This window comes from Perissodus microlepis, chromosome 22 (genome assembly GCF_051167445.1).
Source record: "Perissodus microlepis isolate ML-2025 ecotype Zambia chromosome 22, ASM5116744v1, whole genome shotgun sequence".
NCBI classification, from domain to species: domain Eukaryota; kingdom Metazoa; phylum Chordata; class Actinopteri; order Cichliformes; family Cichlidae; genus Perissodus; species Perissodus microlepis.
The window spans coordinates 22,850,762-22,878,217 of NC_140481.1; the positions used below are offsets into that span (position 1 = coordinate 22,850,762).

The following is a 27,456-nucleotide window of genomic DNA, read 5'->3' on the forward strand; positions in this document are numbered from 1 at the left end:
AGTTTCATTTAACTTACCTCTACATGCTTGCGCAGGTTTGATGTGGAATTTTTAAAAGCTGCTAACTCGGTCTCTCTGGGCAAACACAGCTTACACTGCATAATAAAGCTGTTGCCTTTCTTGCACTTGAAGCCGAAATGGTCCCTTAAATACGGCCAGGGGTTCACATCGGTTTCTTCGAGTTCAGGGTCAGCAGAATTCGATGGGGTTTCTTTTTTCGCTGGATCCGTACCACCGATGTCAGACTCCATTTTTATCGTGACCCAACGCTAATTTGTTCTACTACCCATCATTCCCTGCAGTATTTCCGAAGCCAATGTTGTTGTTGTTTTTTTTGTTTGTTCTTTTAATTTACTCAGTAACGGGTGTGATTGAAAATGTAGCGAAGTACAATACTTTTAAAAAATATATACTTAAGTAAAAGTAAAATTACCGACTTGGAAAATGACTTTAAAAAGTACAAATACACAAAAAAACTACTCAATTACAGTAACGCAAGTAAATGTAATTCGTTACTTTCCACCTTTGTCAAACATATAGTTGCAGAAGGTTAGATTTGGACCCGTGTAAATTGAGAGGCACAACCAGGTGGCTGGGACAGCGTACAGGAACATCTGTCCTTATACTGACTAGAATTCCCTGATGGGAAACACCACCAAGGTGGTTGAAAACAACAGGGCTGAGGTCCTGTGGGACCTTGAGTTCTAGACAGACAAGCAGCTGCTGGCTAACTAACCCGATATGCTGATGGCTGACAAGGAGCAGAAGACCGTATTTGCATTTTTATTATAACATTATTGGCAGCAACAAATAAATACACTGTGTTAAAAGCATTAAAATATTTGAGTTACACAGCCCAGCATTAAATGAATTTGATAAAAATCAGAGAGACACGGTTAAAGCTGCACATTAAAGAGTAAACAAAGCTTGTTATGTTACATACTCGCGTCACGGTGTAACTGTTTATGTTGTATCTGCGCGTGACCCTGTGGAGCAGCGGTCTGCTTCCCGCTGATTGGACGAGCGGAAGCAGGAAATGACGCCAGTAGCGGCCGCTTCACCTGTAATTTAAAACCGGAACAAACGAAAACAAAAAGCAGGGACCAGCTGTGGAGTGTTTCTGCTTTTCCTGGAGTGTTTTGAGCACTCTCACGGAGAAGCGCTGGCCGTGAAACAGCATCGTCTAAAGGAGCATAACTGGACCAAGAATAATGGCACATTAGCAAAAACCCAACAGTTTAATGCTTTTATTTTTTCAACACCTTTTCTCGCCTTTATTACTTTAAGTTGTGATGGAGGGTTTCGGTTGTGCCAGCTTGAGGATGAGGAGGAGGAGAAGCAGCAGCGGGGCAGCCGGGCTGCTGTGGCCGCTGCTCGGTGCGTGTCTCTGGGCTTCGGTGGTCGGGTACAAGCCGGTGATCATCGTGCACGGTTTGTTCGACAGCTCAGGGGATTTTATAAACTTACAGCGGTTCATTAACGAGGTGAGTGTCGGGGCTAACGGAGAGGCTGATTCAGGGGATAGTTAAGGTGTATTTTACAGTAAATCCTGCAGGCCTTACAGGTTATATCACCACATGTTTATCAGCAAAACGTGGACCCGACCCGTGCAATATGCATCTGCTATTAGCGAGCTTTATGGTAAGGGTAATACATTATTTAGTGATTTAATATGAAGTACTTTCTGCTTTATTGATGTAGAAATAAAGCAACGATCATACAATTAAAGGGCTCATTATAGAGAAGTTTTTGTGCTGTAATATAACACCACTCTGATCAGAGATGTATTATTACTGTATTATTACTATCATTAAGTTACTTTCCAGAGCTATGTTTGGTTTTCCTTTAATTGTTATTAGTTTTATTGTTAATTTATGCTATAATATGGGCGCATATGTCTGGGGTAAGATTAAATATGTTAAAACAGTCTCCTCAGGCTGGCTGTGCTCACAGATGGGGAGAAAATGACAAAGACTAAAGCTTTTAACTTTATTTTAGCGACTTTTTGTAAGTGCATAATATCCTGTCAGTTACTTTACCAAGTTGTATTTTTGTTTCTGTTAAATTTCTCATGCTTAGTTTTAATTATCGAGGTTTAGTTAACTGAAATAAACCTGTTCTGGACTGCGAGTGTAGAAGAAAAAGAATGTTCTTTATAATAGATACACTAAAGCATCTTGAAGTCTCTCAGTACTCACAATGATAAAGTGATTAATTACTACTAATCTTCTACTTCAACCTCCTCACATACACACACCTATAGAAACTGTCAAACTCTCACCAGATGATCTGGCTATGTATGCTTGTTTCTGCCTCAGAAAAAAAGTGTTATCTAGTTATCTCAAAATTTCAACTGATTTTCAAATAATTTTCTCAATTTTGAGTTCTTTTCTGAGAAGTTTGAAGTTAAGAAGTTAAGATTTTGAGATAAAAATTATTTTTTTTTCTGTGTTGGGAACAAGCTTCCATACCTGGCTGATGTGACTTGTGTGTTGATATTTCTGGAGTTTCTCTGGACATGTCAGGAGAGTTTTAAGAGGTTAAAACCAACATTAGGTTCCTCTTTATTTATTTTTTCTGGAAACCACAGAAGAGGCCTTTGTGGTTGGCTTAAAATACCGAAAGCGAATCTGAGGCCTTGTTTTTTTTTCTGCTTTAGTTAATTTGCAGTTCAGTGATTCAGAAGCTTAAACATCCTCAAGGATAACTGACAGCACCAGCATCTGAAGTTACTGAGGGCACGTTGCTGATTCTTGTAGCTGTTCAATGCTATAATATGACAAATCGCTTAGACGCTGTGCTTCCTGTGAGTCTTTCCTGTTAAATGATGCGAAACCATCTCCTTCTTCCGTCTCCTGCAGTCTCATCCAGGGACGAACGTGACCGTCATCGACCTGTTTGACAGGGGCGCGAGCCTGGAGCCCATGTGGAAACAGGTGGAGGGATTCAAGGCAGCTATCTACCCAATAATGCAAAACGCAGCAGATGGGGTCCACTTTATCTGCTACTCTCAAGGTGAGCGAGTGCAAATTGCAGTTATGTGTCCATGGTTTCTCTGGCAATCTCGCTGAGGGAGATATCAGAGCGACACTATTAGCTGTGAAGGTTTATTTTCAGGAAGAGTGTTTAATGATCTGTTTGCTTTAGGATTTCTGCTTCAGTCAGCTGCTGGAAATTCCTACCACGCAACGCCATATTGTATTTCAATGTAAATTTTCCCCCCGAGGAACAAGTAATGCAAACGAGATTCTCTTCACTCAGCATGTTTCTGTGAAAAGAGAGCACACCAAAAAGAAAAAAACATGGACTTACTCTGTGTGCTTCTTGATAAAATAGTTTGTCTTTATGAGAAAAGCATTATCTTGATTGTGGAATGTTTACTTGTCACCGTCGCATGAGTGGCTCAGTGGTGTAGTGGTTTACACATTCGATCCTGGGAGGAGACGCGCATTTCTTTGGGATTGTGTAAGGAAAGGTGTCTCAAACATGTGGGCCTGCCTGCTGTGGCGAGCCAAAAGTAGCTTCTACACCTCGTTCGAGTATTTCAGAATTTGAGCATCTTTGTGAGAGGAAATGACACAAAGTCTTAGCGCCACACTGACTAATGTACTGCTAGCTCGAGTTTGAATTTCACTCTACAGTACAATGAGATGCATGTCAGGTTAACTGGTGAGTCAAAATAGCCCATAGGTGTGAATATGGGTGTGAATGGTTGCATATAACACGCATAACCTGGTGGACTAACTGGGAAGACGGGTTCTCCAGACTTCAACCGAAACACATCCACCAAGACAATTGAGCCTAATCAGATGTTCACTGAGAAATCACAGACGATGGAAAAAACTCCTGGCTGGTGGCAAATGGAGGATCGGGATAGGAGATCAGATCTTTAAAGAATCTCTGGACACCAGACGGAGTTTCACTGGTAGAAGCTCTGTCTGGTTAACCACAATGTTAAGATTTGTGTCAGAAAAATGTGATTATTGGATTTTGTTGGTGAGACGGGTTCTAAATCCAAACTGTGCAATGCGTTGAATATTTCAAATAAACCGGTTGCGAAAACAAAAACTGTGGACAGGAGTAAAACCTGATATCACACAAGACTTCACCCCAAGAACTGAAAAATCAAAAAGCTCAACTTCAAACTTTATTTATTAATTAAATTATTAATATTGATTTATTTTCACATTAATCACATTTCTACAGAGGAAAAGCTGCTCTTCATCAGACCAGTGAAGAGTTAATTTATTTCTGCCTGTGTTCAGACAGCAGCACCTTATTATTGCTTTGTGCTACTGCGATGCACCAAATATCCCTGTAAAACCCATCTCCTCTTCTTTCTGAAACTGTTTAAATTTTGACTCTAGCACAAATGGTCACAACATTCAAGTTAGCTTAAATAAAGTCCACAAAAGGAGCTTATGTAAACATATTTAAACTAAAATTCTAAATAAAGTACAGAACCTGATGCAAAAAGCTGACTGTAACACAATAGAGTGTCTCTATAAAGTAAAATGGCTCAATAAATTCAACAAAGTGAAATAAAACAGACTAAAAATAACTTACTGGATGCAGTGAAATGCACAATAAACGACAATAAAGGTGTTGTTAGAGTTTAAAATGTCACAATGATACAAGGTTAAAACATGTGTTAATACGAGAGAACAGATGTTTTTCTGCTAAACAGATGTGTTGATTTGCAAAGAGATTTTGACTTCCTGAGTTGAATTAGCCTGTCAAAAAAAATTGAGGTGGTTTGCTAACTCTCTTCAGGTTTGTTTGACAAATTAATGATCAAAAATGGATTTTGCAATCAAAATAACTGGATATAAGACCTTTGAGCACTGGGAAATTGACATACGCACAGTCAGCTGACCAGTTATCTGTCTGTCACTGCTCTGTGAGGCACTTTTTTATCTAAGTGGGTTATATAACATTCAGTGAGAAGGTTGGAAGGTGGACTTGCTCTCTGAAAAGCTGCACAAACATGTGTCTTTGTTGATGTTCTTACAGGCGGTCTGGTTTGCAGAGGGATCCTCTCCACTCTGTCTGACCACAACGTCCACTCCTTCATCTCCCTGTCCTCACCTCAAGCCGGGCAGTACGGAGGTGGGTCCAACATGGAGAGCTTAGTTCAGCAGCGTGTTTTAAATGCAGTCAGTATTTCTCTGTTGAGAATCTACTAAAACCCTGTTAGTGAACCAGTGTCAATATCTGACAGTTGTAAAATGAAAACTCTCATGATCTCACGATGAGAAGCTGCCTGATAATTATCAGCAAAAACGTAAATTAGGGAGTAAAAACCCAACAATGAGTCAGTAAGACTGATGTTGTTGGACCTGTTTTTATAGGGAACCTCAGAGTGGGCGAGTTATTGTTTTTTTAAAGAGAGTTTTAGCTCAAGGCATTACTGCTTCATATCACTCTTGCTGCTCTGGTGACAAGCCAGAGCTCGCAGCTATTTCCAGCATCAGTCAGCAGACTGACACAGTTAGCAGAAAGCTGTGAAGCAATGTGAAGAGAAAGACTGCAGAAATACTTCATCGTGCTGTGGACTGATTTATTCTCTGACTTGGTCATGATTCTCACTCCTCTTTCTTTCCCCTCAGACACAGACTACTTAAAGTACCTCTTCCCTCAGTTTGTGAAGTCAAACCTCTACCACTTCTGTTACACTGCATTAGGTCAGATGATATCCATCTGCAACTATTGGAACGGTGAGACTCCAGGATTACTTTTTTCTCACAGATTTTGAAGTCGTCAAATTTCTTTTTTTTCCTGCCTTTTCGGACTTTAAAATCATAAACGAGCAGTTTGATATCGTGTTTGCTTTTCACCTGTCTGCAGACCCCCACCACAGAGACCTCTATGTCAACAGCAGTGATTATCTGGCTTTGCTCAACAGTGAGAGACCCAACCCAAATTCAACAGGTCAGAAAAAGAACAACCAACAACAACCCTTATCAAAAATTACTCAGTGTAACAAGTAATTACTTATATCAAAATGACTCAGTTAAAGTGCACAGTAGCCATGAGGTGTGTTTTATTTCCCATCTGCAGAATGGAAGAAGAACTTCCTCAAAATCAAAAAGCTGGTACTGATTGGAGGACCGGACGATGGAGTCATCACGCCCTGGCAGTCGAGGTGACATCATCCTCTGATTTTATTTCCCTGAAATCTCACACACATGGATATCTTTAAAAGATTTTTGGACTTTGTGAAAGTTGCAACTAATGAAGTTAGATCGAAATTTTACAAAAATAATATATTTAAACTCATTGTGGTGCTAAAATAATTAAAATAAGACTTTAGATCAAACAAGGCTGCATCATATTTTCTGCTTTAAAGGGATTTCAGTTTATTCTTTGTGGTCACAGCTGTCAATGACATGTTGCTTCGTGTAACTGTGGATGATCTGATGACTCTCATGTGATGCTAACACACTGCTTTCATGTCTCTACAGCCAGTTTGGATTTTATGACGACAACGAGACGGTTGTTGAAATGCAGCACCAAGATGTGAGTGAAAGTCAGAATACATTTTTTCATTTATTTCTATCTGTGTTTAGGTCATTTAATTCAATTCGAAATAAGTTATATAACACTAATTCACAATAACAGTCCTCTAAAGGCGCCCAACAATCAGACAATAAGCGAGCACTTGGCAACAGTGGGAAGGAAAAACTCCCTTTTAAGAGGAAGAAACTTTTAGTAAAATCAGGCTTAGGAACCATGACCAGCTGGGATGAGGGGAAGAAGACAGGAGAAAGACATACGGTGGCAGAGATCTAATGATCAATAAATATATAAAATATAAAAAGGAGAAACCATGATTCTTACCAGAATAAATCGTGAGAAACTAAAATGTTTTTCAGTTTAACACAAAAACAAAACAAAGAAAAAAACATCTTTGTTCTGATGTCTTTGACACGTTAATGGGTCTGTCATAAAGCAGAGCCATCTTTTATCTATGTCTCATTTATGGAGGTGCCCCTCCCAGAGCAAGGCATGTGCTTTGTTTCTAAAGAATAGAAAAATACATGCACAACCCCACCAAAAATCTGAGGTGGTAGATTTATTAATGACCCCCTTGTGCTCTGTTTTCTTTTTCCAGCTGTACTTGAGAGATGTTTTCGGGCTGAAGACGCTGGCGGCTCGCGGAGATCTGATCCTCTGCTCTGTTCCCGGCGTTCAGCACGTCTGGTGGCACTCCAACGAGACCGTGTTCCACACATGCATGGAGAAGTGGCTGGTGTAGCACAAAACCTCTTCACAGCACACACATGCAGACGGACACACAGAAACACACACAAAAACGGTCGACCTCTACAGCCTCGGTTATAGTGTCTTCTGTAGGACATGAGCTGATATTTTGGGGGGATTACAGCTGTGAAAGATCATTTGGTGATGTCAGGATTTATTTTAAACCGTATTTCATTTTCATCTTATTTAACATTTAAGGAGAAAGTTTAACATTAGGGGAAAACATTTTGTTACCTCTCTCTCTTTTATGTGTACAATACATGTTAGGCTACACCAGAAGCAGGTTAGCTTAGGTTTGCACAAATAATGGAAATAAAGGGAAACATCTAGCCTGCTTGTGTGTGACGAGGACAAAACCAGCACTTTTAACTTCACTCACTAACTTGTTTATTTTATTCGTCTGAATAAAGTAAATGTAAAATGACATTGGCAACTATTAGTGGCGACTACTAGTGGGCTAAGAAGGTACTGCAGGAAGGCTACAGTCATGATTGACAGATCGATAGATGGATACTTTGTTGATTTGTATTCAAATTTTGTGTTATAACAGCAGGATAAAGAGTACAAAATAGTTCAGTAAAGTTAATAGTTAGTAGATAGTTAATAGATAGTTCAGTAAAATAAAAATGAGGTTAAGGAGAGTAGAAAGTATCACACTGCAGATTGCTTTAATAAATAATATGTACTCTATAAATGTAAGAAACATTTGGAGGAATGGTTAATCTGCAGATATTTCCTGGAGTCCAGCTACCAACATAATGTTGCCAGCATTTTAAAACCCCAAAAATATCACCATCACAATTAGATTTTTGGGTGCATTAACAAAAAAACAAAAAAAACATTTAACATGTTATTCAGTGGGCTTAAGAGTGCTGGTAGGCAGATTTAATGCAATTCATTAATTAATTTTTAATGATAACACAGATCCAGGCTAGTGGCTTTCAGCTGCTATGTTGAGCTAACGCTCTCCATTTATTCCCACTGATGTCACCTTTGCGAACGACGTGATTCCGGCCCTCACCGTCATACGTAGATGGTATGAAAGATGGACTTTTCTAAGGTTGTTTTAACTAAAACTAAACTAAAAATCAAAAGTACATATTAATAAAATAAAATGAACTAAAATGAATTAAAAAAAATAGAGGACATGATGATAGACGGACATGTTTACTGAGACTGTGGATGTCTACATAGATTGAAACTAATAAAAACTAAAACTAACATTTTTAAACAATAAAAGCTTCAGAACTGAATTAATTTATCCAACCCTGGAGATACGTCCATGTTTTATACTGTCTGCGGTGTAGTTTCGGCTTGTTGTGCACGTCTTGTTCTTGTTCGGGTGGGTTGTATCAGTACAGGGATCAGGGATTTCCATACATCTTTTCAAACTGCTTGAAAGGATAAGATTTTCTGGAGAAACCTTTACCATAATCTAACCTGTAGCATTATCTCGACCAAGTCTTGATTCATAAAGGGGAAAAAAAGCACATTTCCCAAAATGTTACACTTCTCCTTCACGTATTTATTTTAAAAAACCCACATTGTTGCTTTTGGAGAAATCCAGCACATCGCTGCCTGTTTGCTGATGGCTGTCAGAAGGGGTTTTAGCTGCTTTTCTGACTTTAAAGGAGCACTCCAACAATTTTTCATTGTACCATTACAAGGGACAAGAGTGCTAGCAGTCATCGTAGCAGAGGATTAAGGATATGTTGAATTTTATTTACAAGTGTGAGTCCAGTTTGTTGTTACGTTCTTCCTGCCTGTTTCATGGCAAACCTCCAGTTTTAATGCGGGCTTTGAGGTAAGTGAGCTGTAGTTGTCCAGCTGAGCTCATCAGTGTTGCTGTATCAGCAAAGTTGGCAGCATGCCCCTTTTTATTTGAATAAAAATATTAGTTTATCACTTTAAAAGCATGCAGTGTATCAGACAGTGTGCGTCTGCTCCATCAAACATACCTCAAAGCCGCCACACAAACACGACAGTGCCTGAGCGACGTTAAGTCGTCTACATGTTGAGACTTACTGCCCCGCTCGTCTCGCGTTGAGTCATTTATGTTTTTCATTCCTCCATCTTTAACCCCGGTGTCTAATTCAGAGTGAGCCTCCGATCTTATCATCAGTTTATTGTAACTATCATGCAGTGCTTTGGAGCTTTACTCCATCGCTTTTGTAGATGAAGCCTTAATTTTTTCCCCCCTACATGCCTCAGTATTTCATGCCCATTACCAAAGTGCTACGACACACTGCCTTTAGTGACGGTGCTAAAACAATGATAGGGAGGGGTGGCATTGGGCATAATAAGACTAGAGAGTGGCAGTGATATGTTAGTGTTTACTGGTCCACCGAACCTCCCATCACATTTAGATATCTCAGGCCTTTTAGCAACCTTCATGTTCCTTCTTTTCTGTTGTTTAAGGGATTCATTTGTAATACTTTTAATTTATACTTGTCGTTCTTATATTTCTCAAAAGGACAAAAAGCGGAGCGTGTATTTGAAAGATAAAACAGAAAAGAAACTTAATGGTTAAGGATGAATTGCACATTGTAAAGAGAAGGGATGTTGTTGAGATAGGGATGGTTTTATCTGTGTTCAAGCTACTATGTTAATGTTATTGCATCTGTTGTTCATGTATGCTCGTGCAAAGTCAGAGCTGACCTGACCGCATCAGATGTGGATAGAAGGGATGTCCCACTCTGTTTAGTTTTCTTATTAAACAAATAATAAATGTGGATATGGACACTTTTTTAAATCCTAAAACATAAAGTACTATTTTAACAGTTTCTACCGTGTTTGTGTTATAAATGAACAGGTGTCAAATGCTGTCAGGTCTTCAATAAAAGACAGTTTTGAGCATTGTTTGTGTTTGTGCTTTGTCCTGTCAGTTAACAACACACATAAATAAAGCCAAAACTGGTCTTGTGAACCAGATGATTTTTTTCTGTACATTTTGCTTCCAAGGACCCAGACTTTATTGTAATTTTTTAAAGGCTCTTGAACAATAGTTCTCCAGGCTTTCTGAAGGACTTGCAGAGTTTTTCTTTGGACATCGGCTGCTTTTTGACTCATTTGCAATCCAGTCCTTGTACCTGATCATTTCCAGATGAATGTTTTTGTTTGTTTTTTGTTAAGCTGCTTAATCCTGACCTGTGAGTCATTCAAGCACAAAAATGCACAAAATTTACTGGATGAACCACTGTTATTCTCGCACATAACAGATGAGTCAGTAAAAAAAAACCAATTTAAATTTCTTTTGGGTTCAAATTGTTATCTGTATGGAGGAGGTCAGGAGAGAGGTACTGCAATGAGTGTTTAAAGCAAAGTGTAAAGCCAGTGGAGGCTCTGTCATGGTCTCGGGCTGCTTTTCAGACAGTGGTATTGGGAATCTTGTCAAAATTGATTGAATATGAATACAGAACGGTATGGTCAAATTTTGATTGTCCATCTGATTGTCAAGAGCTTCATTTTTCAGCATGTCAATGATCCCAAAAAAAACCTGCCAGTGCATTAAAAGCACACTTGTTTTAAAAAAAACAAAAAAAACAACAACACACACAGTGGAACATTATCAGTCATGGACTGGCCTCCCCAGAGTTTGGACCTCAACATTGAAACATTGTGGGATTCTCCTGACAGAAAACAAATGCAGCAACATCCAAAGAAGAGCCTTCAAGAAACCTGGAGAAATATTCCTGAAGACTTCTTAAAGAAATGACAAGAAAGCTTGTCTAAAAGGGCTTCAGGCTGAGATGAAGAATAAAGGTGGTCATACCAAATACGGACTTTTCCAGTTTGTTAAGACTACAAAATTTATTTTTGCCTTACGTACACTCACTCACTCACACACACACACACACACACACACACACACACATATATATATAATTTCCCACTTTACTGAGCAAAATACAAAATATATATGTAGTGATCACTAGCTGAAGAATATTCTAGAGTACACGACTGAATCAATCGAAATTAATTTAAAACATATTTTTAAACAGAAAAAGAACTAAAACTAAATAATATTAAATATGATGTAATATAACAGCTTGTTTTTACAGCAATTGTGAAAGTTAAAAGGCCAGCAGCAGCTTTATTAATGTATCCTGTTTGGTTTGTTGGGATACGTCGAGTTTGTTGTGTTCAATTACATAAAAAAAGACTACGTTTCCCATAAGCCTTTGTACGCCGGAAGCAGCCAAACGCCGGACCGGATATCTGTACACGGCGCCCCGAAAAGGCCCTTTTCCGTCTCAGAGAAGTGTGGTACAGAACAGCAGACACGAGTGAGTGAAAATTTTACTTTTTACTTGCTTCATAAATCGTGAAAAGGGGACGGACGGGTATCCAAAATCACTGTGGATTTCCATTGTTCTGGAAATTCGTACAGAAAACTTCAGTTTAGTCGAAATGGCGTTTTTATTCCCTCCGAATGTTTCCGTACCAGCACAACAGCGCTGAGCGTTAGCATGCGACTAGCTCTGTAGCACATGTGGATTCTGCACGTTGAGTAGCGGCTCCGATAGATGTCAAATTCAGAACACTAATTCACAAAAAATGTCTATATTAAACTTAATTTCTTCCCTACTAATTAACTGATGCTGAATTTAAACGCGCACCTACGCCCGTTTATAGACGTTTGTAAGCTTAGAATCCGCTGTGGCGCAAGTTTGCTAGTGTTAGCGTGATGCAGGCTTCATCTCCGGCCTCGCTGTACTTGTGACTGTCTTTGCTTCGCTAAATCTGACCAAACAGTCACTCAATCTCCTATTAATATGAATAAATGTGCTTCCTATTAAAGTGTCAAATCATGGGGTTTTCTGCTTTTTGCTGGAAAGCTAACGTCATTTTGTTTGAACGTAACATTGAGTAGCAGCTCAGTCAAGCTACAGTAGTCTTCAGATTTATACACAGATCCGTTAAATAAAGTTCCATTTATAAGACTTATGTCACATAGAAATGTAATAGAGAGGCCACAGATTTGCAGTAAGGTCCACCTTCACAAACCCAAACTCTTACGTGTAAATGTTGGAAAAAAAGACGAATCTGTCATTTATTGTCCTGAAATTATAATTTTTAAAACAATGTGCCAGTAATGTTGTGGTGTTTCCTCAGTGACCGATTGGGAGACTGCCCCCGCTGTGGCTGAGACCCCAGAGATCAAGCTCTTCGGCAAGTGGAGCACCGATGATGTCCAGATCAACGACATCTCCCTGCAGGTGAGCGGCAGTGTGAAAGATTCACTGTTGTGCTGTTAAGCGAGGCTAGAGTCACGCCTGGACACTCAACTGTTGTCCAGGTGTGCTACAGTGCTCGCAGAGGAAAAGTCTTTGCTTATTCATTGGCTGTAGTCTAATGTGGCCCAGTCAATCACCGGCTCAGACACAATATCTGCCTTTAACGATGCTGTTTTTCAACTTAAAACAGAAAATGATGCTTAAAGATGTCATTCTTCGCTGCAGGATTATATTGCTGTGAAAGAGAAGTACGCCAAGTACCTGCCACACTCTGGAGGACGTTATGCCGCCAAGCGTTTCCGCAAGGCTCAATGCCCCATCGTGGAGCGTCTGACCAACTCCATGATGATGCACGGCCGCAACAACGGCAAGAAGCTGATGACCGTTCGCATTGTCAAGCACGCCTTTGAGATCATCCACCTGCTGACTGGAGAGGTACTTTCATAGCACTGCTATAGTATGTGTCACTATTAAAGAGATTCTTAATTATAACTACAGAAAATAAATGGTTCCTTATGCTATGAAAAACACTATTGAAGATTACAGAGAACAGGATCTTACTGTGGTATGAGCAGTTTTCAATAATAACTAAAATATAAATAACTTAATTTAGACACAGCATGCTGAGAAAATGTTTAAAATTTGAATTTTATCTGGGTTTTAAGACAGTATTTCAGCATTGAAAACATTTTTTTAGACAATTGCTGGATTGTTTATTATTTTTAGTGAGTTTTGCAGTGGTTGTTGCCAAGCAGACAAGGGTCCAGAGTTAATCTGCATATTTAAGGGTAAATGTGATATTGGCCTTAAACTTTAAGTAAAAAAAATTGGGAGCAAACACAAGGATTAACAGCACAGTGTGTCAGCTTTCAGATGGTGCCCAGACTTATGGATCTTTGTGACTACATGTTATGGATTGATTTAAAAAAAATTATCTTCTTAACCTTTTTGTTCCCAGAACCCCCTGCAGGTCCTGGTCAATGCCATCATCAACAGTGGACCCCGTGAGGACTCCACCCGTATTGGTCGTGCTGGTACCGTCAGGAGGCAGGCTGTTGACGTGTCACCCCTCCGCAGAGTCAACCAGGTAACAAACGCACAATTTTTTTTCTACCTCCACATAATTGTTGATGTCTAATCATGTGACTAGATGACTTTAATGCATCTTTTAGGACATGTAAAGTTTGATGCTTGTTCAGTTTTTTTCCTGGTTTGCACATGACCTTTATTACTGTCAGGTCTGCATACAAGAGTGGTTCTCAAGCGGAAAGATCAAAACAGAAAATATGAAGTGACGCTAAACTGAGAAGTTCAGTTTGGCTTCACTTAGCTGAACATTTTAACCCCTCCTATTAGTGATTGTTAGAAATTGCGAGGTTCAGTCTTTTTTTTTTTTTACCTTGCTGGGCGTAAAGGGTTTGAGACCCACAAGCATACAGTAAAGGCAGTTAGTCTCTTAGATTGTGGCAGTCTTATTTTTAATAATTTCATTAATAGCCTTATCAGTGTAAATAAATAAATACTTGATCATCAGTGCCAGTGTCCTTCTGTCAAAAAGGACAGAAGTACCCAAAAAATGCTTCTATGCAGAAAAACCTCTTTGTCCAACACCATCTTCATCAGTTTTAGCATGGAAATAAATTAGAAAAGGTTCACTGTTTTTTTTGTGTATTTGATGTGTTAAACGAGGCTAGAGTCACGCCTGGACATTTTCTGTTGTCTTGGTGTGCTAGAGTGCTCGTAGATTAAAAGTCTTTGCTTATTCATTGGCTGTAGTCTGTCGTGGCCCAGCCAATCACCAACTCAGAAACATTTCACCTCTGGCCTGTGGTCATGTCTCTGGAGTTTAACCCGTTTCACCTCACTAACGTGTGCTCCGTCTTGTCTTGCAGGCCATCTGGCTGCTGTGCACGGGAGCAAGAGAAGCTGCTTTCAGGAACATCAAGACCATCGCTGAGTGCCTGGCTGATGAGCTGATCAATGCAGCTAAGGTAACAGACTTAGTGATTACATCCTGCCAATTGTGTTGGAACCTTTTTAGTGATCAGAGCTGACACATATGAGAAACTGTTCTGAGGCGTGTTAAACTTAAGTTTCTCTCTTTGCAGGGTTCATCTAACTCTTATGCCATCAAGAAGAAAGACGAGTTGGAGAGAGTTGCCAAGTCCAACCGTTAAACATGGTCACTTTCTAACAAAACAAATAAATCAAGAAATTTCTGTTGAGTTTGAGTGTTTTATTGGACACCACATACACAAGCCTTTGATTCTGTGATGGAAAACTGGAGTTCTGAGTTAAACTACAAGGTAAAATGATCTTATTGGTTAGTGCTGCGACAACTTTTCCCTTAATCAGGCTGTAATATTTTAATTTTGGATGGGTGGCGCTGCTGATAGCTACCGTTTTACTGGCTCAAAAGTACTGTTCAGTTATAGTGGCACAGTTGGTCAGCACTGTAGCCTCTCCAAAAGGTACCAGATTTGATACCATGGATTAGCTGGTGTCTTTCAATGCATGTTTGTTTTCTGCAAGTCTCCCATAATTAATTGGTCCTAGGTGTGAATGTGGGGTTGCACGGCTGTACTCTCCCTGCGATAGATTGATCAATCCAAGGTTTCACTAACAGCTGGGATAGGCTGCTGCCCCACTGAGACTCTGAATTGGACAAGTAGAAAATAAATGGAAAGACTGGATTTACACATTTATTTTAGCCTGATGTACCTAAAGAACTGGCAGTTGAGTTACACAGGAATAAAAGTACCACTAAAAGTTAGAAGCTGGATTTTAATATTTCTACACTTGGGACAAATTCATACACCGCAAAGCTAAATCAAAACTGAATCAACACCTAGCAGCTACAGATGGTCTGCAATTTAAAAACAGTTAATACCCAAGTACTGAAATGTGGATATGAAAGCTGTACACTAGTAAATGTGGGCACCAAGTCTTAGGTTAGCCAAGAAAACATTTAAAGGGGACTATCACAAGCAGTAATGTTAAGAGACATCAGATTTCTGGAAAGTAGACGTAATGCCCCTTTACTGGATCTAGATTACATCAATTTGGTGAGAAAGTTAAAAAATGCTGGGCTGAGTGTTGCCTTTGGCTTTTCCTTCACACTTTGGTCTAAAAAGGTATTGAACGTCTGCACATATACAGAATGAAACTTGCAGTGAAGACTCTTTCCTGTGGGGTTACTGTTTTACTTTGGTGGACTGTGAAAGAGTTGGAACAGTGCAAAACTACAGCTTCATTTAGTGGTTTCATGAGTAGATTTAAGGACATTGTGCAGCGCTGTTCGTTCAGCAGAGGGGGTAGTGGTGCAGTAAATCAGGTGGCTGGTTCTGTCTCAAAATACTGCACATTAGTATCACTACCCCCACCACTGCGAACACCTGCAGATAAATGCTGAGTGGCGTGGGCGTGTTTTCAGAAATATGTATGCTTTCTGTTGACAAGGAGGCAGAGTGAGGACAGAGACGCTCCCAGCTTGGAGGCCTCGCTGCAGGCTGTCGGCAGGAGGGTGTAGTCCTGCAGCTTCTGGAAGGCCTGCAGAGAGGAAACAGTTCAGTCATTCAGACCTGAGCTAGTTGTTATAGACTACACTGCAGGGAAAACTGAAAGGAAAGGAGGAAGGAAAATTTGCTTCACTGGCTGGAAGTTAGAACAGCAGATCTGACTCATGAGTGTCAGCGACTAAGAGTCTTAGATCTACATGACAGTTTTGATGTTTCCCTTTTCTTTAGAGACCAAAACTCTAAAAAAAAATAATAATAATTAAAAAGCAACTTCAATTTTTTGTTACATTTCTAATGGTAATGTTGATTTATCAAACTCATCTAATGATTTATTGCCACGCTAGCGTTATTTTCCATTTGCATTTCCCCCCTGATGAGTTTCCCCGTTGTCTGGATAACATTTACATTTCTTGATGTGATTTGTACAGTGTACAATTCCAGCAGCAGGTCAGCAGCATGTGACCTGATGCTGCTTACAAATTTACCTGTTACACTTGATGCAAGTGGAACTTTTTTGTAGGCCTGTGCAGAACCAGCACATACACAAGCCTTCTGGTCAAGCTGACCAGGCAGCAGTGACAGCTGATGAACTGACCCCTCAGCCAAGCTGCATGCTCATTTTCAGCTGTGAAAGCAGCCAGGTGCATATACACACACACACACACACACTAACAAGTGACATCATTTCAGGACAATATGACTTGGCCCGGTTCCACAGTGTTCTACTGAAAACAACTAGTGATTCCAATAAAACAGCCATCAGAAAAATGCACAGATGTGCATCTCAGATTAAATTGAAGGGTGTGGGAGTGTTCTTTAAGAATGAAGCCGTTTTTTAATCTGGTATACAAAGATAATAATCTACAAAGATTGTGTGATCCTATTATAAGATGGTTGTACGGGTGGGTTGGTGGACAATATTGGACATTGTGAAATTTTTTAAATGCAAAATACTGACTTGAGGGCAAACTGCTCGAAGGGAAATCATGCAAAAAACAAGTTATCAGTCTTTAAAGGAATTTGTTGCTTTTTCTTTGTGAAGTTTATCTCATTGTGAAAAATCAAAGTTTCCAAATGTTCAAATTAACTCCTGTAATTGTAAGTTCGGTTTTAAATCTCACCTGATATAATTTTTAGCAGTGGCGCACAAACAGTTTCACAAAATACAATCATTATTTTACTTCTGATTTATTTAATTTGCCTCAATCCTGAAACAAACTACAGAAGTATCTGAAAATGCTGATTTATTCTCACTATGCTGGACTCAGCTTCTGTCCTGCCACCTACTTACATATTTAACGGGTCAGCGACAGCACCGTGAGCGGGATATCGACTTCACTAGTCTCACAAAACATTTCAGCTCTTGGAACCACAAGCACAACTGTGACCTTCAACTGCAATGTAACAAGTAAAGAAATGTGAAAAAAGAAATCTGTTCACATCCCAGATCTTCTTTAGAGAACCTTTTTTGTCTAATGATCAGTTTAGAGCGAGTCAGTCACATTTAGGTCTGTTTGCCAGGATTAACATCTGAATTACAGATGCATTAGGCCTTAAAAGGGATAATCACTAATAACAGACAGATTTATAAATCATAAAAGCACTTAGGTTTAACACACAGGACCAATCACACAAAGGACCGGATGCACACGGTTTATTACAAAAAACAAAACAAACAAAACACGAGCTGGGCAAAAATTTGGGGCAGATATCAAATTTCTTATACGAGCCTGATGGTTGATTTTGATGTGTGATACAATGCATCTGTAGATCTTCTATTATATTGTTGATGCAGTGTGGCTTTGATGTTAATGCTGTTGCATTTCCTTTTTTTTCCTGTTTATATTTAGATAAAACAAATTAAAAGCTTTGATCACACCAAAGAAGAAGCCATGTATTTGTGTGGTGCAGCGCAAACACACGTGAATCTGCAGCAATACTAGTTATAAATATTTGATCTTGGGAGGTAAGTTTACTTCACTCCGTCTTGAAAGAAGCTGAGATTCTCCCACAGACTGTTATCAGAAACACACAAGCTAATGACTGCTGTTTAAAGGGAACTGGAGCTGATGATCTAGCTTCTTTTATGTGGAGACGGTGGAAAAAAGGAGGGCTAACATCTGAAAACCTGAGTCCAGCTATCATTTGTACTCCTCCTCCTCCCGATGGAAGCTGTTAGCAAATATTTGTGGGTTTATGCAAGCACTCACGCGACCGAGTAAAGCACCGTGAGACCTTAAAGCTCACACTGACAGTATTTAAAGCTGTTGGATGAGCATGCATGCTTATGATTACTGAACATATGATTCAGTGTTTATGTAGCTTAATTAATACAACAAGGAGATAAGAGCCAGAAAAACTGCCAGAGGGGAAAAAAAAAAAAAAAAAAAAAAAAAAAAAATCTGTCAAACTATAACATAATGAAAATAGCAAATTACAGGAAAACCTATTTATTGCTATTAGCACATACATGAACATGACATTATACCGCAATAATGTGCAGTTTATTAAAAAAGCAAAAAACCTTCTGTGGTACTCACAGAAACGCTGTCAGGGCATTCGTCTGCTGGTCGGTGCAGCAGGAAGTCCCGTTTGGACGGACCTTTGATGTAAATGCAGTTTGCTGCCGACTCCTCTGGGACGGTGAGCACATCGTAGTGGTGATCAGTCAGCTGTTCCATCATCTGCAGACAAACACGCACATCCAGCATTACACACAGTCGCCGAGCTCCAAGCCAGCACTAATGACATAAACAGATGTGTGCAGTTCAAGTGAGGATGGAGAGATTATATATTTATGACTCATAATGAAAAATAGTATTGACCATAGAGAGATGCTGGGCCTTGCCTAGCACAATGCTTTAAAATCCTTGTCTTAAAAAGGTTCATTTTAAATGTTGTCATTTCTCTCTTTACATTTCAATAAACTAACTGAAAACCAGCACAAAGGCTTGATCATCATGATGCTTAATATAAAGTCCCCCAAAAAAATTAACTAAAGAACCCTTTTCATCAAGTCATGTAATCTTCTGGGATATTAATCTGGTCAAAGTAGATAAAGAGTTTGTTAATCAGTTTCAGCTGCTGTTGTTAATGTAATTAACATAAGGTGCACTAGATAGGCAACAATGAGACAACCCCCCTAAACAAGAAGGATGGTCACTCATTTCTTTTCCACTAGTTTTCATCTGGCTAAAGTCAGTGTCACTGACTTCATGTGGGTGGCATGAGGGCCCAGCATGCTCTACTTGGGCCCTGCCTGGCACTCTGGAGAATGGGCAGGTTCACCCCGAGTACATGTGACAGACATCAAAGGGTCTGGAGAAGATGTGGAGAGCATTCTGCGGCCTGTAACATCATTCAGCATGACTGCTTTCGTAGTTGGCCAGGGACTAACAAAAAGGGAGGGATGCACAGACCGGCTGGCAATGGCACTCTGACTGCCATCAGGTACCAGGATGAAACCCTTGGAAACACTGTCAGACTACGCTGGTGCAATGGGTCCTGGGTTCCTCCTGGTGCACGATAATGCCCAGCCTCATGTAGCGAGAGTATGCAGAAAGTTCTTGGAGGAGGAAGGAATTGATATCATCCTTGCACTGACCCTAATCCAACAGGACACCTCTGGGACATTATGTTTGGGTCCATCTGATGCTGCCAGGTTGCACCTCAGACTTCACCAGGAGCTCAGTGATGCCCTAGGAGGAGATCCTCCAGGACACCATCCATTGTTTCATTAGGAGCATACCCGACCTTGTCTGGCCATACTAACTACTGAGTACCATTTTGAGTTGGTATGAAATTATTTCAAAATAGACTAGCTAGCTGCATAATTTTTTCACTTTGACTTTTCCTTTTGAAGGGGGGGGGGGGGGGGGGGGTGTGTCTGAATTTAGCTCCCCTGAATAATGCTAATTATTGTAATGATTCATAATTATCATTTCCATTAAATGATGTGGCATCATTTCATTCCCAACACATTATCCAGTCCATATCGATCTAGCATGACGCCCCGCAGTTGAGATCTAATGTGCTTTCAAAATGTGACTAATTTTTTAAGTGGTGCATTTACAATTAAAGTTGAAAATGGAAGCTCTAATTTACATCAACCTCTCAGTGTTTTAGGGACACGAGTCATAATGGCATAAACTGATGTGTCAAGTAATTTTTTAGCTGTTTTGGTCATTACTGAGATCAAATTTATTATTGTTTATTATGATTTCTCACAGACGTCTTCCTTGATCAGGTGGAAAGCCATCCTTATGTATAGCATCTTGCAGTGCTGTTCATTGCCCCTTGGATTTCTTTTCAAAGGTGCAGCTGTCGCAGAGGATTGTGGGTCGTTGCTGCTACAAATGTGGCTGGATACAGCAATACATCCAGGTGTTTGTAATCACACTAAATAGTATCATGATGTGGAACCATCCTTTGTTTTCTGACTAAACGTAGTGCCAGGATAAGGGATTTCCAGCTACTGAGACTGATCACCCCTCATATACAGCCGCACAAGCTGTTGCTCACAGCCATTTCTGTTCCTTTTAGGCAGAGCCTCCAACTTGTTTGTTATAAGGTCTCCAGCACAGGCACACAGACATGCTAAATGGGAAGCTATGTAGCCTGTGTAAACAAACTGGCATGAATAGATGAATGTGCAGGGTCAGCTGGCAGGCTGTCACACCTGGATTTCTATAACACAGTCAGCAAACGGACAAAAACAAAACTTTAATGATTGAAGTTAAATATTATGCTCACTTCCAGCTCCATATTTTTAGCCTTTTATTCTACTACTATTATTGTTATTATTATTGTTCTGTGTTCAGAATAATCCCTTTTCATCTCATTCTGGACTTTTAATACAGGTCTTGAGTTAATCCAAATAAGCAGGCAAAAATCCTGTTTTCATAAAAGCTACAGGGAGTGTTTTCTCCTTGGTATGTGCTTTTCCCTCAATTGCTACAATGCCACAATATTATTAAGGAATTACCCTTTGGGAAACAACACACACACACATACCCGGAGTGTCTTCTTGGCCCCATCACTGTCGCTGAAGATGATGGTGTTTGGGCCTCCCATGGAGCAGATGTTTTTCAGTCGGGCTCCATCACAGACGGGGACAGTCGACACTGCAAAGTCCTGAACACATGTGGGGGTGAACGGTTACCAAGCATACTGGAAACTTCTAGAAGTTTCCAAGCAGGTTTGTTTTGTCATCACAGGTGTGACTAATAACATTAAGATTGGCTTTTCACACATCCCAGTAACTGATGCCTCGACTCCAATCGACTCCTTACTCTCACACTATAAAGTGGTTCCATCTCTGCTCGACACACTGTATATGTAAGGGTGATATTTATGAACGAAAGTTAAATGGAGCCAGAGTGACTCCTCTGAAACACAACACTGATGAAATCATCTCCTGGTTTTCCCCAGTCCCCCAGTCGAACACTTAAACCCTCTCATCCGCTGACACCATTTCACGCCACACCCCAGGGAAGAGCAAATTCAACTCCAAAATATGTGTGTGTGTCAAACAGAAGTGCATCTATAGTTCTTGAAAAGAGTCAATACTAATGAGCAGCTCGAGCCCAGCCTGAGTGAGCACACTGTGCTGTGCAGCGCTGTGATTATTTGGGCAGTGGAACAACCTCATTCATCAGTGTTTATACACAAGAATTCCCCAAATGCAATTCAGCAAATGGCCACCTGCTCACATTGGCACCTGGGTTTCATCTCCGACTGTAATCTTGGCACCGAGGCAATCTTTGTTGTGCAGGCTAAAAATATAAACTCTATATTTTAGAATCGCATCAGGATAAAAAAAAAAAAAAAAAAAAGGGAGTGAAGAAAACATGCTCAGTGCATCATGAGAATTATCCCCCAGCAGCCTGAGCTATAGCAACATAACCCGAGGATTTGATCTAGGCCTAACTATAAGCTTTATTAAAAAAGGAAAGTTTTCATCTTAAAAGTAGAGACAGTGTCCGAATGCCTGTAGGTTTGTGAACCAAAGGCAGAGAGGACTCAACCTTTAAAGTTTCTCTGATGTATGGCTTCCCTCTATATGCATTTTTCCTTTTTATACCTAAAAATCAATCCCACTACGCTATGTGGAAGGATCCCTCAGCTTGAGCTGTAATCATGGATGCACAGGTATTATTTACCTTTAGTGTATAAAAGAGGCATGACACACCTGGATTATCTAATCTCTGGTGAAGACCCTACACTAAAGTCTTCCTTTGCATTTTTAAGTTCCACATACTTAAATTAACTGCTCTTCAGTTTGAGTGAATTAACAAAGAAGCCAGGGCTAAATCCTCCAGTACTGTGCCACACACTGAATTTAATTAAAAGTAGCCCTAAATAGAAAAACTGTCATAAACATTTATGTTCAAATGACATCTGACATGATAAACTACAGCAGCGGGCTGCAACAAAACACTCGATGGATGATGCTGTGCCACGTGTCAAAATGTGTTGACTGACATCCCTTTTAAAAAGACGACTCTGAGCCAAAAATGTCAGAGTCTGTTAAAAGCATGCCGCCCTGACTCCTCAAATCAGAGACAGACATGTGCCTTCATGACAGGCAGCCCCAAACTAGGGTAAGTTTGAAAAAGCTTCCTCATGCTCACTGTACCCTCTTCCCTCTATAGCCCTTACCCTGAAGGTGTCTGCCAGCACCTCCGCCCCTCTGCGGTTGGTGTGGGAGGAGATGCCGACAAAGAACTCCCTCCCCGTGAAGAGGATGTCGCTGCCCTCCAGCGTTGCCCCTACAGAGTCGCCCTGCTCTCCGTCCATCTCCACCACAGTCAGGTTGAGCTCCGACATCACCCTCCTCACCGCCTCCACCTGAGGAAGGAATAAACTAGACTCAGTACGAGAGTTGGAAGAAACCAGCTCAGGCAGGTGGTCTCCGTGTAACATCATCAGTTCTGTGTTTCCCTGGGAATTAAAAAAAAAAAAAAAAAAAAAAAAAAAAAAACACAGACTGTCAGCTGAGCATTTTAAAATGTGCTTAAAAACAACAACTGTTTAATAAAAGAACATTTGCGTATAAATCCAGCTGTTGTATAATTTAGTCACTCATTTACATTCTGATTATTTACTGTTCAACTTTAAAGATTTCTTTCAAACAGCTAAGCTGGTTTCCTCCTCTTGTTAATCCAAGTCTCTCTTCCAGCCATCTTAGAATAAGTGGAACTGAAACTGCTGGAGTAAGCAGTGAAACCGTTGCAAAACCAGATTTCTGAAAAATCATTTAAATAATTCTCGATCAGTTATCTTGGGTTTTTTTATCATTTGTGGAAGCCACAATTGTAAATAAAAACTACATTTAGATTAACTGTGCAACAGAACAACTCTCTTATCATGTTATGGTGACACATTTTGCAATACGTGCGACACTGCAAAACAACGGGGTGCCAGCAGTAGAACATCTGGGATGTGTTTGAGTGTCTACCAATGAAAAGGTTGTGGGATCGATCCCCGACTCCTCCAGACCGCTTGCTGAAGCATCCTTGGCCAAGATACTGAACCCCAAGCTGCCTCCAATGCATTCACTCAAGCGCGAGTGTGTGAGAATGTTAGAAAGAGCTTATGCTTAGATAAAAGTGCTGTATTAATGTGTCTGTCTGGGTGAATGAGACTTACAGAAGAAAGTGCATTGAGTGCTCAATGAGTAAAAAGGCACCATATAAGTAAAAGTCCATTTACAACCAGATAATACATTATAATATCTGGAACTAAAGAAGAAAAATACTTCCAAAAGGGAACTGTGCATTTACTGTCATCCAAAGGGTCTGGGTGTTTATCTATTAATTTATTTTAATTAATCAGCTCTTTGATTTGCTTCCTGGCTTTTGTATCATGTTCTCTCTGAGCCACTCTAAGAAACATGTTAAGACAACATTAGGACATTAAAGAACTGTAAAATGGTGTCAACACTTATTAACTGGACAGGAACCATTTGAACAGCATCATTGTTGAGAAGTTTCTTTCCCTAAAGCTTTTTCCAGCAAACCTCCAAGTAGTTTAGGAAAACTACAAACTCTGCATTTTTCCCTACATATGAAAACATTTTGGCCGTCCTCTAAAGGAGATTAGACCCCCTCCAAAAAACCCAACAGCACTGTAATATAATTCGTTTTTAACATTCATCTTAAAGTTGCGTTTTTAAGTCAGTCATAAAATAACATTTCGTTTATCAAACAGCCAAGAATAATAGCCGATGAATGGACTCGTAGCCAGGAAAAACCCTGAGATCTAACTACAGAAGTGTAACTGGAACTTTGGACACTCCCAATAAGTCTGGCAGCATCTAAAACACCAAAAAGAAAACCAGTATCAATCAACTAATATCACTGTTGCTTAGAAACATTGTTTTCAGGAGTCTAGTTTTATATGTCTGAAAGGCCAATGATCATAGCAACAAGGAACAACAAAGATCAGTGAGACCATGTGACAAACAGCCCATACTATGTTTGTAAAGTTCATTTTTATACTGTACTCATACAAACCATTACCCAATACTACATAGAAGATTAAGTGCACTCTGAAAGGCTTCTTCTATGCTGCATTACCTCGCTTTGTCTCTGCTCTTTGAAGGGCCTGGTGATGAGCGCCGTGTCTCCCTGGATGACAGCCACATCCTCTATCTTCCAGCTTTCTGGCAGCTCGGGGTCAGGGGGGATCTCGATCAGCTGCAGGCCCACCTTCTGCCTCAATGCTCCAGTCAGGCAACCGAACTGACGCTGAGCTTTGGCCAGGTCCACCGAAACCTCCCCGTTCTCCTGGCTGTCCCCTGCTTTCTTTCCAAAGGTCTCTGGAATGCCCCTCACCACAGCGTGGGTGAAATGGCCATAAGGGCACATGTTTGCCATGGTTTCAATAATGTGGTAGCAAATATTGGGGCTGTGCCAAAAATCTCACTAAGCTGGCTCTGCCAGGAGAGGAACAAGAGGCAATAAAAGGATGTGAACGTTTATGTGTTTCTGGTCTCCTCTCTTGCAGTCTCGGTATTATTAAGACGCCGGAGGAAAAATGCTCTAAACTAAGCTAAGCTTGTGAAGAAGTAGATCCAGGAAGAGAATGGGAAGCATCTTCAGCCTGGTCTTTGCCTCTTCTTTAATTAGGGACTTCACCATCTATTAACCCAAACATGGGAAGCAAATACTACCAGCCTAAGAAAGAAAAAGATGGATACATCAAGGCCAAGGCAAGAACAAACAAAAATATCAATTTCTATAAAACATTAGAGGGTCACATCCCTGCCTACATGCTTTCATTGGCACTGGACTAAAGTGAAATATGGTCCTAAAAATCTGTAATTTATTTACTCTGTAGGGGAATAAAAAAAAATAGTTTATCCCCCATTAAAACATCCAAGGACAGCTGAAATAATACACAGACAAAGAGCACGGCTGAAAGGAGACAAAGGAGCTTTGTTCAAGGTCAGATTATAAGGAATCATTATTCAATAGCCCTCCAATATGCTGCAAAGCCTCTTCATATCTGGCCAGTGGGTTAGATTTGGGACAATTGCCCTTTTATCATCTTCCCTGTAACTGGCAGGAGTCGCCCACGGCGAGCTGCACACAGGATGTTTCTTAAATCTGCTTCATAACTTATGCAACAAGTGCTGGGCTTTGATGTTCACTTGACTTTGTTTTAAAAGGCTGCAGCACATGGAGAATATTAATGGATACTTGAACACCGAATATTTATAAACTATATTATAATCACTACTTACATGTTGAATTTTTCTACCTCGTATAGCTTTTGTTTGAGTTTTACCAGCTGTATTAATCAGTACAAACTTCAACCACAAGCAGAACAAAACATCCTGAGGCTGTGGGGCTGCAGGAGTGCACCGCCCCAGCAACTCAACTCTCTTCCAAAATACTTTTCATGATGTTCCCCATCTTTCTTAAATCGGCAAAATAACAGCAACACCCTCACCCCGAGTAGCACAAATAACAAACAGAGCTCTACACTTAGGCCTGCTCACCTGTTTTAGGTCCCGGGTATCCGCTTTCGTCGCCGTTTTCCCTCTATTTTAATTTAATTTCCAAAGCAGCCGAGTTCCCGTTACTCTCCAGCTCCTTTCTCTCTGCCGAATGGCTAACGCGTCAAGACTGCGAACGTGAATTGGCATGTTTCCGGTGGCAAATTTCAAAATAAGACGACATTGGTTTACCTGAACTGTGTCGCGTCGTTTGTACCATATTGCAGCTGCTATACAAAAATAGCGCGCGATAGTGTGTATACACTATACACTGTATACACTGTAACTGAAAAAAATAATAATTTGCCAACGGTCGTGCTCATAGTTTTAAACGCCACCCCAAGGTACTTCCGGTCTTATTTTCTACCATTGACGCTCAGGTCCCCCACCACCTCCCCTCCCCATCCCCCACCCGTCCTACCCGGATTCAATCAGCGGTGATTTATCGCAGGCGCTGCTGTTCTGGCGCTTGCACTCTTAGTGCACTCAAAGTTTCTACCGTTTTAATTTAATTTACACTGGCTTCAAGTTCGTTAACAAAACAGAATTTAATTTGTTTGAAGTTAATATAAACATATTCTTAATTTGTGAGTACATTTGTGACCGCCGTTACTGTTAACCTACGTAATTGCTACATTTAGAAGACTTGTTCAACCTATCTGGTGTAATTTAGACTAGTTTAATATAACATTAGGCGGACGTCTTGTTGAAAAATGCCCAGAAAATTCCTATTTTTGCCACAATGGTGCTCCTTCTACGCATTAAAACACAGAATTAAAGTCAGGTTTTTCTAGGATTATGGACTCCCCCTTTTCCCCTCTCTCATCCCTGCTGTAATCCTGATGAATTGTTTATGAAGGGTCAGGCTTGTGCTTTATATACAAATATAAATGTGGTCTGTCTGAAAGCGAATCAAAGATTTATATGCTGAATTACTGAGCCATCTTTGTTTTTATCCTCCTGACATTTTACTTATTTACTTATTTATTTATAAATAAATAAATAAATAAAATAATCTGGCTTTTCCTCAAAGTGGGTCAGTGATGTGATTGCTGGATTAACAGGTTGTCCCATCAGACACCCCACCTCCGAAAAACTACCCATGATTTGTGTTTATAATTAATAATCCAGTATTTCTAAAGAAACTGGTGATGTTCAGAGGTGATGTAAACATTCAGGCCTTCTGTAAACATGTGACTTTTCTGTCTAACAAGGCTGCACAATATTTCCTTCTAGTGACTAGATTGAGTTACTGCAGGAGGAGGACCAGGAGCCAAATTTTCTGCTGCAGCGAGGAAGACGAGGGAAGCTGCAGGAGCTCGTCTCCAGTGTGTAGAAGAGGCTGAAAATGAGAACCTGGATGTAAATGGCAGAATGAATAGATGTAAAAAAGGGTGGAGGATGGGAGGTAGAGGGCACAGACAGACAGGATTAA

At 40.2% G+C, this 27,456-nt stretch overlaps 3 protein-coding genes and 2 non-coding genes across 5 annotated transcripts; 4 read left to right on the forward strand and 1 right to left on the reverse strand.

Annotated features, from left to right (window-relative positions):
• The first annotated feature begins 1,039 nt into the window (after nucleotides 1–1,039).
• ppt2b (palmitoyl-protein thioesterase 2b) lies at nucleotides 1,040–10,121 on the forward strand. The gene is made up of 8 exons (XM_084919254.1): nucleotides 1,040–1,484; nucleotides 2,862–3,015; nucleotides 5,014–5,109; nucleotides 5,610–5,717; nucleotides 5,848–5,931; nucleotides 6,061–6,145; nucleotides 6,465–6,519; nucleotides 7,115–10,121. The coding sequence occupies exons 1-8, from the start codon at nucleotides 1,293–1,295 to the stop codon at nucleotides 7,256–7,258; spliced, it is 918 nt and encodes a 305-aa protein (XP_084775380.1). The 5' UTR covers nucleotides 1,040–1,292; the 3' UTR covers nucleotides 7,259–10,121.
• A 1,332-nt stretch (nucleotides 10,122–11,453) lies between these two features.
• rps5 (ribosomal protein S5) lies at nucleotides 11,454–14,725 on the forward strand. The gene is made up of 6 exons (XM_084919256.1): nucleotides 11,454–11,549; nucleotides 12,379–12,482; nucleotides 12,726–12,935; nucleotides 13,459–13,587; nucleotides 14,393–14,491; nucleotides 14,609–14,725. Coding segments are annotated over exons 1-6 (612 nt in total). The 5' UTR covers nucleotides 11,454–11,548; the 3' UTR covers nucleotides 14,678–14,725.
• On the forward strand, nucleotides 12,521–12,653 carry LOC146363192 (small nucleolar RNA SNORA3/SNORA45 family). The gene has a single exon (XR_014799355.1). It is a non-coding gene; the product is annotated as a small nucleolar RNA SNORA3/SNORA45 family (small nucleolar RNA).
• LOC146363193 (small nucleolar RNA SNORA3/SNORA45 family) lies at nucleotides 14,184–14,315 on the forward strand. Its single transcript, XR_014799354.1, has one exon. It is a non-coding gene; the product is annotated as a small nucleolar RNA SNORA3/SNORA45 family (small nucleolar RNA).
• Nucleotides 14,726–15,241: 516 nt separating the features above from the next.
• Nucleotides 15,242–26,160, reverse strand: ddah2 (DDAH family member 2, ADMA-independent). The gene is made up of 6 exons (XM_084919255.1): nucleotides 26,025–26,160; nucleotides 24,598–25,197; nucleotides 22,679–22,867; nucleotides 21,032–21,151; nucleotides 18,559–18,702; nucleotides 15,242–16,049 (listed from the first exon to the last, which is right to left on the reverse strand). Exons 2-6 carry the CDS (start codon nucleotides 24,895–24,897, stop codon nucleotides 15,930–15,932), a joined length of 873 nt encoding a protein of 290 aa, XP_084775381.1. The 5' UTR covers nucleotides 24,898–25,197; nucleotides 26,025–26,160; the 3' UTR covers nucleotides 15,242–15,929.
• Nucleotides 26,161–27,456: the final 1,296 nt, after the last annotated feature.

Bases quoted from the DNA above. Each gene is read 5' to 3' on its own strand.
- rps5 (XM_084919256.1), top strand. The intron at 13,588-14,392 runs GTAACAAACGCA...CTTGTCTTGCAG, and splicing joins CCCTCCGCAGAGTCAACCAG to GCCATCTGGCTGCTGTGCAC. The intron at 14,492-14,608 runs GTAACAGACTTA...CTCTCTTTGCAG, and splicing joins AGCTGATCAATGCAGCTAAG to GGTTCATCTAACTCTTATGC.
- ddah2 (XM_084919255.1), bottom strand. From the start codon at position 24,897: ATGGCAAACATGTGCCCTTATGGCCATTTCACCCACGCTGTGGTGAGG. The intron at 21,152-22,678 runs GTAAGGGCTATA...ACATGTGTTCAG, and splicing joins TGCTGGCAGACACCTTCAGG to GACTTTGCAGTGTCGACTGT. The intron at 18,703-21,031 runs GTATGTGTGTGT...GTTTGTCTGCAG, and splicing joins GGGCCAAGAAGACACTCCGG to ATGATGGAACAGCTGACTGA.
- ppt2b (XM_084919254.1), top strand. From the start codon at position 1,293: ATGGAGGGTTTCGGTTGTGCCAGCTTGAGGATGAGGAGGAGGAGAAGC. The intron at 3,016-5,013 runs GTGAGCGAGTGC...ATGTTCTTACAG, and splicing joins CTTTATCTGCTACTCTCAAG to GCGGTCTGGTTTGCAGAGGG. The intron at 6,520-7,114 runs GTGAGTGAAAGT...TTCTTTTTCCAG, and splicing joins TTGAAATGCAGCACCAAGAT to CTGTACTTGAGAGATGTTTT.